The sequence below is a fragment of the Enhydra lutris genome, unplaced genomic scaffold, assembly GCF_002288905.1.
Source record: "Enhydra lutris kenyoni isolate GAN:26980312 unplaced genomic scaffold, ASM228890v2 scaffoldscaffold36, whole genome shotgun sequence".
NCBI lineage: Eukaryota > Metazoa > Chordata > Mammalia > Carnivora > Mustelidae > Enhydra > Enhydra lutris.
Genome location: NW_019154120.1, coordinates 13,644,425 through 13,653,856, shown reverse-complemented (window position 1 = coordinate 13,653,856; position 9,432 = coordinate 13,644,425). Strand labels below are relative to the sequence as shown.

The 9,432-nt window shown below is 47.8% G+C and overlaps 1 protein-coding gene across 1 annotated transcript in view; it reads right to left on the bottom strand.

Moving 5' to 3' along the window:
* Positions 1-1,503: 1,503 nt before the first annotated feature.
* Positions 1,504-9,432, bottom strand: part of LOC111154217 (BCL2, apoptosis regulator) — a 184,368-nt gene continuing 176,439 nt past the window's right edge. Inside the window, exon 3 of the mRNA XM_022513692.1 lies at positions 1,504-1,841. Coding sequence (XP_022369400.1) covers positions 1,707-1,841 — 135 coding nt within the window. The 3' untranslated portion in view covers positions 1,504-1,706. The remainder of the gene's footprint in view (positions 1,842-9,432) is intronic.

Below are 9,432 nucleotides of genomic sequence, written 5' to 3'. Positions count from 1 at the left end.
GTTTGCAGGAGATTTCACTTCATTGCTACTTCTCTAGAGTTTCCACCATTTTTTTTTTTTTTTTCTAAATGCCCCAGGATGTACAGATAATTTCCACATTCCACACCTGGAACTTTTTTCCCCCCTCCTCTGTCAGGTTTTCCAAACAAAACAAAACAAAACTACAATGACAAGGTAATGTTTTACATCGAAACTCCAGAGACATGGGTCGATTAATCCATGACACCTCATTCCAACACTTCCTTTAGCATTTACGACTTTCCCCAAGGTCACTTAAAGCCTTGCTCTCAACTGTGCCCACAGGCGGGCGGCCGCGCAACCAACACGCATGCGCTGTGGCCAGCACGCATGCGCTGTGGCCAGCACGCATGCGCCGTGGCCATGCGGCGCCCAGGATGCACTTGTCTCCTTCCGGGTTTCCTGCCAGTGGCGGCGACGCCACCTCCCTCCGCAGGGAAAGGCTCAGTGCCTGTTTCCTTCCCTCCACAGTGATAAATGTCTTAAGAGCCTTGGCTCCCAGGTTCCCCGCTCCACGAGGAAAAGGGCCTAACTAGGGGGCCCGGGGGAACAGGCCCAGGGCCACGACTGTTCTTTCTCGACAGCGGGATTCTGAGCTCTGTCGGCTTCCAGACGTTCGGAGACCGCACTGCTCTGTGTAAAAGCCTACGAGCAGGCCAGCGAGCGCCCAGGCTCCGTTCCAGGATGAGGCCTCCGAGCTGGGGCAAGGCGGGACTGCAGACCGTGGCCTCTTAGGGAAACGCAGGCACTTGTGGCGGCCTGATGCTTCTGGATAAGTCACCAAAACGTTCACTTCCTCGCCTTCTGGAGGATTCTGTTTCATACACAGAAAGAGCCAGTATCTGGGGGAGAGTATCCAAAATGTCTGAATATACACATCAGGGCTTTAAGGTACTGGATGCTATTGGATAAATTGCTAGAATGCTTCTCGGCACAATTGGTAGCTTAAAAAAATACTTTCCTATGGTTTCACGGCATTTTCCCCATCACTGTCCTTCGGTGTGGAAATCTTGGTGGATGCCAAGTCCATCTGAAGTTCCCCAGGTTTTTTTTGTTGTTGTTGTTGCTTGTTTTTTCTTCTAACCGGGTATGTACCATGTGAGCCAAATGCTAAGTGTCTATTCTTCAGGCCAGAGAAGAATGGACTTCCCATCGAGCGCCTTCCCTCTCTTCATATCGCAGCCCCCAGGGCAGACCAAAAAAAAAAAAAAAAAAAAAAAAAAAAAGCGAGGAAAACGCACACCTTCTTCCTAACTTCCAGCAGCCAGACACCCGGCTTCTGGAACTGTCAAATCCTCTGTCAGTCAGTTCGTTTGCTCTTCAGATGGTGAGTCAGTCCAGCCAACAACATGGAAAACAAATCCTTGTTTGTAGGCACAGGAGATCCAGGTGGAGCTGCACAGGTGGGGCTTGCCAATTAGTGGTAGTTTCCAAAGACAGGAGGTTCGATGGGACGGTCTTAAATAAATAAATCTTTTTTTTTCCTTGATAATGTAAAAAATAAACGGTATTTCCCTTTGGCAGTAAATAGCTGATTCGACACTGAGCCTGAAAGCTGTTTTTGTTTTGTTTTGTGTTTTGTTTTTAAGAGACCACAGCTTCGTTTCATGGTACGGCACTGGCAATGCATATATTTCTACTGCTTTAGTGAACCTTTTGCATATTTGTTTGTGGCAGGCCTACTGACTTCACTTGTGGCCCAGGTAGGCACCCAGGGTGATGCAAGCTCCCACCAGGGCCAGACTGAGCAGGGCCTTCAGGGACAGCCAGGAGAAGTCAAACAGAGGCTGCACGCTGGGGCCGTACAGCTCCACAAAGGCATCCTGCAGGGGGAGAGAGGGGGAGATAAAGAGAATTAGAGAGAGAGAGAGCACGGGATGCCGGCCTATGGGGAGGGTAGCATCCAGCCCCAGGAGCCGAGCGCATTCCGCAGGGCATGAGGAAAAGTGAAACGCTCTTCTGGGGCAGTGATTCGGACCCACTTTTCAAACTCTCATTCAAGAAGTATTCCTCGAAATCCCGTTGATGAGCCAGGTACCACAGAGACACAGCAGTAAGGGAAGCCGACTGAAAGTTCCTACTTCGCCAGGCTTTTATCTAGTTGCGGGCCATAGACGGCAAACAAAATAAATGTATCAGAGAGTGTGCGAGAGAGCGCTAGGTGCTAAGGAGAAAAATAAAACAACAAATGCAGTTAGAAAATACTGGAAGCTAGCAATTTTAGCTAGCATGGCCATCCCTAAAAATAGTAAGAAACAGTAGGTACAAGTGTGCTCCTCTATGGAACACTTGCTATAGGCCAGGCACTTGTAATAAATGCCTCAAATTACTATTTTATTTATTCTTCATACCAATATTATGGAGTCATTTTATTTGCTTCTCTTGTGTAGAGGAAAATAAAACCTGTGTGGAAAAAACAGAGGTTAAGGGATTTGTCTAATCAGCGGCGGCACCGGGATTCGAACCCAGATCCAAACCAGTGCTCTTGAATCGCTCAGGCCCCCCCCCCCCCACGGCTCATGGCACCTCTGTGAGAGTGCTTGGTCTGTCCAGAACGCTGGCACAGTGCACACAAGCAGGGTGGCCTCCCCTGGTGGCATGCCTAGACTCTGAAGTCAACAATGGAGTTCTCCTGGGTAAAAAAGCTGTCTCAGGGTTTTCTCTGGCAGTGGCCAGGCTGGATGACCACAACCTTGCACTTAACTCAAGTTGTGAACTTCGCAAAGCATGTGGTCACTTATGGTCAGTTAGGTGTCACTGAACACACACGGACCTGAGGAAGGAAGATGATGGCTCCTCTCATCCTTTCTTATTGCTGCCTTGAAGTCAGGTCTGTAGGGCTACGATGGGAGTCATGGCCAAGTTATCTGGATATTTTCAGATTGGACTGAATGCTCATTTCTTAGATTTGTTGGGGGACATTTGTTGGATCCAATGAGTAGGTGGACAACTCTCTAAGTATATCTGCATATATAAACCAGTAATTAAAATTCTTTTTGCTTGGTATGATTTATTCAGGCATGAAGAGAACAAGACATACTTCCAGTTACTCCCAACAACGTGGCGTCAGAGCACACGAGACAGTAACACACCCACACCTGTAGCGTTGCTGTGTGGAGGTAGTTCTGATAATGGTCAGTGTTTTTGTCTGTTTAAGGCAAGTGCTGCACGAGGGAGCAGGGATCAGCTTTGTCTCTCCGGAGCTGTTCCTGGTTTTGGCACATGGAGGCACTTAATAAGTATCAATCCAATTGACACTTAATGTTTTCTGAAGTCAGTCATTGGTTTGAATTCTGTCTTTGGCCTAATACTTCACCAGATGTTTCTTCTGCCTGTTTGAAATGATTCCTTCTATATGTAACCTCTGGGAATCTTGGAAGTGGTCTTGAAGGTGAGCGTTTAGGGCATAATTGGGGTAACTTCTCATGTTATTAAATATAGATCCACACAGTCATTTTCATGACTGTCTAGTATTCCATGTCATGTATTCTGTCCTCAGTTTAACTGAATCTTTATCTTTTTGGAACTTTCACGGTCATAAATAATATTATGATACATTTTTGTACATGAATTCCTTTCCATTTGCTAAGTTTGCTTTTTGGGAACAAATTCCTAGAAATGAACCCAAATGATCAGTCATCAAAACTGCTGTTCCCGACGGTCACAAAATGTTTGTGATGAGATATTCTCACTCTCTCACTGGTTGCCCTTGACCAAGGACACCCTGTACAAAAGGCAGACAAGGGTTTAGGGCAGTGGTTCTCACTGGGGGTCATCTTGGCCCTAGGGGACATTTGGCAATGTCTGGAAACATTTTTGGTAGGGGTGTTATTGGCCTCTAATGGGTAGTTGGCCAGAGACGCCGTTCAATATCCCACAATGCACAGGATAGTCCCCAGCCAAAGTGCCAACAGACTTGAGGCTGAGAAACCATGTGAAGAAAGGTGTAGGAGAAACTCTGATCACAGACCACAGAAACCCTACTCATCCATCTCGTGTGTCAACGGCTTTGGTCAGATTAACGCAAGATGAGTTAGTTAGCCCAGACAAGCACTGCTCCCCAGGAAGTGGGTGCCCTGGGCTTACAGACGCACTACGTTAACTTTTGCCAGGAGAGGGCGCAAGGGGTTTCTTCTTTTTTAATCCATTGTTGACATTTTCTAAATTTGAGCCTTAGGAACGCAAGGCAATACACATAAATGAGATATGTGTGTAGTGCTCTCAGCACAAAGCTGAGGTAACAATCCTGATTGCTAGTCAAGGAACATACCTTCCTTATATATAATCAGGGACAAATGGGGCAGGAATGGGTCAGGACAGATTTACGAGCAAGAAAAACTCTGCTTCTTGTAAAGTGCGTCCCAGGATCCCACAGACACGGCTGCAAACAGCTCACAGCCCACCCTTCCAGGCTGCTCTCTCGCTGGAACCTCCTACAGTAGCTGATGCCCGGAATCCTTCAGGACCCAGGCCTTGTGCTGTAGGCAGCGTGGCTCAGCGCTGAGAAGGCTGATGGTTGTGTTCTGCCTTCCTTTAATTACCAGTGGGGTTTTCTTTGGCAGAACGGGAAAGAGACTAAGCCCCTTGCCATCTGACCTTTCTGGCCATGGAGCCATTCTGAGAAAGTGGGGGAAGCGGGGACAAACTAGGGCTGGCATTTTCTCCCTGTTCACCTGGGACACGACATAGATACCAGGGGGCACAAGACATGCCTCTCCAAAGGTCCCTACCTCTCTGTGGCTGAGCGATTTCCTCTCCCAACCACCATCCCCTCACGTAAATAACTGTGCTCCTAATGGACCTGATGGGCCGTTTCTGGTGTGCATTAGAAAGAAAAAAACATCATTTCTGGAGTGAGATGAGCTAAAGTAGCATCTCCTGACTCAAAGAATGAACACAGAGTTGCTGACGCAGCCCTAGGGGTCAGGGGATGGCTCTCAACTTGGGGAAGGAGGTCAGGGTGAAATCCCAGTTTTGACATTTTATTGCTTCTGACCTTGAATGAATTATCCAACCCCGAGCCTTATTTATTTCATCCACAAAATTGGCTGCAATGAAGATTAACACAGGTGACTCAGAGCCCCTCGTAAACGTGGCCTCGAATGTGAACTAGTGGGCGTATTAACTTTTTCGCTGGTCTGCCCTCTTGCAAACCTGCTCCATCCCTCCTTCACCTGGCCTGCCCTCCAGAGGGTCTGCCGAGTCCCCTCTTTCACAGGAGCAATTTACTAGCTCCCCGCGGCCCCAGCCCCGAAAGGAGTCTGCTTTTGAAGATGCCTGGTCATTGCTATAGAAGGTATGAGTTAAAATGTACAAATATACATGTGACATGTTCTGGTCAAAGACGGGAAGTGGTGACGCACTGCCCATCTCTACTTCCTCAGAAATCACGAAGCCAGGTGGTAGGGCTGATGGGCATCATCTGACCCCCCCCCCCCAACCCTAAACCGCCCCCCCCACCTTTGCCCCTCCACGACGGCGAAGTGCAAAGCAGGCGTTGTTGTTTCAGGACTGGAGGTCCTAAAAGCTACTTTTACGGAGCGTCTTCTTGCTTTTTCAAACATCCTGATTAGGGTGATTTCCGAAGTCTGTTTGAACAGTCTGTCATTATTTGTTTAAGTCTGAAAGCTGTTTTAAATAAACACATGCTCATTTTATGTATTAAAAGCAACAAAGAGGGAAAAAGAAAACCTGAGCCATCATCATGTGATTCGGATAAAATCCCAGTCTGTGCACTTGGAGGGCACCAGAACCCAGGCTCACGTCTGCATGGGCAGGAGCGCTGCCTGAGTCCCGGAAATGCGTGGCAGGTTCCCAGGTGACCGGCCTTTCTCCTTTAGCTGACCACCCCCACCACCACTTCCCCATGGAGGAGGTGGGCTGGGCCCCAGCTCTGGGTGCTCCTTCACAGATGGCTTCTCCATGGACTTCAAATTCAGAGGCCACAGATGGTCTGAGTCTGAGTCCCACCAAGAGCTGGCCCACCAGGGCAGATGGCTGGACTCCCCGACCCCAGACCCTTGCTACAGAGCTGGAAGTAAGCCAGGGAGATGTGGACAGGAGCAGATCATACTCAAGACTCCCAAGCAGAGAGGACAGCAAAAGTGTCCTCAGCCTTCCTCAACTTTGCTCATGGGACCTCTCCCACCTGATTCTCTCTCTCTCTCTCTCTCAAAAACACACACACACGGATACCTCTCCCTTGAGGCAGCTGCTCTCCAAAATTTTCCTTTTCCCTCCAGTACCCTTCAAGAAGTTTCACTTAAACCTGATTCCAAATAAAATGAGATTAAACACCAAATGGGTCAGATTGGCAAAAACTGAAAAGAATACCGAGTTTCGCCAAAAAGGATGCGGTGGGAATTAGGGGTGGGAGGCCCAGATATTCTAACACAATTGGTGGACTCCCAGGTAAAGATAAATTGTATTTGCATTTGGCAAGGCATATCAGAAGCTTTAAAAATATTATCCTTTTGTTAGGAATTCCACTCCTAGTTATTTAGCAGGAAAAAATAATAAAATGCACAGGTTGGTTATAGGAGATAAAACCCGAAGAGGACTGAAATGTCTGAAAATATGATTGGTTAGGTAAACTCATGGCACTTCGATACAGTGGAATGGCATTCAACCAATAAAAACTGTACCCTATATTTACTGGCCAGGAAAGACGTTCCTAACATAGTTCTGAGTGCAACAGGTAACAGCTAAACCAATGTCAGCCAGGTCAGGCCCCTGACTCGTGGTGGTTCAAAGATCTCCTTAAACACTGGGAAAAATAAATATGGCCCTGTTGGATATAAACAAACTAGAAATTCAGCTACATTCCACAATCTCTGAGCTGACTGTGGATATGGATGTTAAACAGTCATGGGAGATCCCAAGGGGAAAACCAGTCTGCCCTCACTAAGCACACAATCCAGTGAGAGATGATGTCTCTGAGGGACATTTGAATTAAATGAAACCAATGCATGCTGCCATTTTGTATCCTGCACAGAGCAGAAGATCCTGTCAGCAGTAAGAGGAAAGTAAAAAGAAAATCAGATAGTGCCAACAGGAAATCGAACACCGCTATAGAATGTCTTTGATATTTTCTATTTTTCATGGCTTTATAATGTTGTCTCCATGGGTGACCTTCTTCTTGACAACCTCAAGCTTAGGGAAGGAAAAGAAAAAGAAGAAGGTGAACCCTAATAATGGCAAAAGCTTTAGCTGGAAGGAACCTCTAAGTAAATCCAGACCTGCACCAATATAACAATGTCCAGTAAAGACATCAGCCCTTTTTGTAGTAGTTTGAGACAAATGAAACCTAGACAGGCACAGTGAATTTAACTTCCAGTATGCACTGATTAGCAGATGCGAGGTGGAGGAGGAGAGTAGAAACTGGGTTTGTCTCCTATGCTTAATAGGTCAGAACACTGGCCAGCAGTTGGTTCTTCTACCTCCCTGGGCACCTCCCCCTGCCTCCCTCAGCTTGCTTTCTCCCATCCTCACCTTCCTCCGTCTCCAGCCCTGACCCCATCCCACAGCAGCCTCATCTGGCCTTCCAAGGGTTGCTGAAGTAGTCACCCAACCATGCAGCCCAGCACTGCTCTAAATTCATGGTCTCTAGACTCAGCGAGTTCTGGAAGCATTCCTTTTCTCTACCCTGGGTCAGATCTTTTCTCTGCTCCCTTCCATGACCATTCTGAATAGCTACCATTTTCCTCCATGTTGTCACCTGAGGTTAGCCCCTTCTCTGAGAAAATCGGGGCCACTGGGCCAGAATCACCACAGCTTCCTGTCCTGGCACACCCACTGATTACAACACTCTCTCTCCTTCTCTGCTCCTTTCCACCTTGCATCCTTATTCCACTGTTTCCCATTGCTTCTAGAACCTTCTTCCATCTATTGTTCATGCTCTCAACTACAATTTCAACCCCATTGTTTCTTCTGTCTCTTTTTCCTTGGTATATAAACATTCATATTTCCTCAAAATGTCCAGGCTGATGCTGTTGCACTTTAACTATTGTCTCTCTCCTGGTCCTCCTGGACAAGCTACTAAACCCACCCTCACTTGCTGTCTTCTCACCCACATTTTAATTCACTCAGCCCAGCTGCTTCCCCCACTGTACCTCTGAAAACACCCTCCAGAGACCACCAACACCATCCTCATGGCTAAATTCTCTAGATGAGTCTCAGGTTGCATCTACTGAATGCTTTGGCACCTGGATGCAGAACCCACCGAAAATCTTTGCATCCTGAAGAATGTCTTCTCTGCCTCCTTCATGGGCACCTTCTCCTCTGCCTGCCCTGATAGATACTCAGTGCTCCCTGGGCTTCTGTCGGGACCATCTCTCTTTGACCAGTATCCTTCCCTCTCATGGTCTTACATATACCATTCCTCTGATGATGACTCTGAAACCTTCATATCCAGTCCCACCTGCTCCTCTGACTGCTAGATTCCATTCCAGTTGCTTTCTATGATGTCGCACTGGAAGTGACAAGGCGGCCTAGCCTGTCCCCAACTGGAATTATCACCGTCCCCTCAAGCAAGCCTGCCTCTTTTCCTACCTTCCCCATGCCCGTGCTGTCAAGTAAACCCACACTCTCAGAGTCCCTTAGAGGCTTTCCTCTTCCTCACCCCCTCCCCCATTCATTGGTAAAGCCCACAGTCTGAGGCTGGGTTCTCCCAGAGCCAGACCCCAAGATGAAGATTTGAGTGTAAGCAGTTTATCTGGGAGACGATCCCAGGAAACTATCAGGGGAGTGGGGAAGAAGCCATGAAGTTATCTTATCAAGCAGGTCACTGCTGTTGGCACCTGAAGCTTAATCCTGCTGGGAGAACTGGGGGCCTGCAGATCAAATACCTTTTGTCATCCCACTGGTAGGCTGGGGAGCTGGGGTATTTATACACCATCACTGGCTGAGGACTGTTCCTATGGAGGCATTAATGCCCCAGCACTTTAGTCCAGGTGTGTACATAGACAAGTGGGTCCTAGAGGCTGTAGAAAGCCCTCAGGGAAAGAGAGGCAGATGCTGTATCTTGTCGATAGAGGCCAAGCCAGTGAGGACCAAAGGGAATCAGACAGGGCAATATAAGTGCCACTGATGTGACCACCTACATATTGCTCCATCCCCATTACCTTCTCTCCCCAGGACTGTGGCTATCACTTCCCACCTGATCTCTCGGCCGCCCGTCTGGCGCCCTGACCTTCCATCTCCTCTTCATTTTGCAACCAGAGTGCTGTATTCAGAATCACCTCTGTCTCTTCCATGTGTAAGTCTCAATTCCTTAACAAGGCTCCTGCGACTCAATATTCTGACCCCAACCTAGCTCTCCTGCTCAGACTCGGTCACTAGTAAACGAACTTTGGTTCATTCAAGGATTCAGTGCAATTATTTTCTCTAAGCCCCTAGGTTGAGCTAGGTAATCTT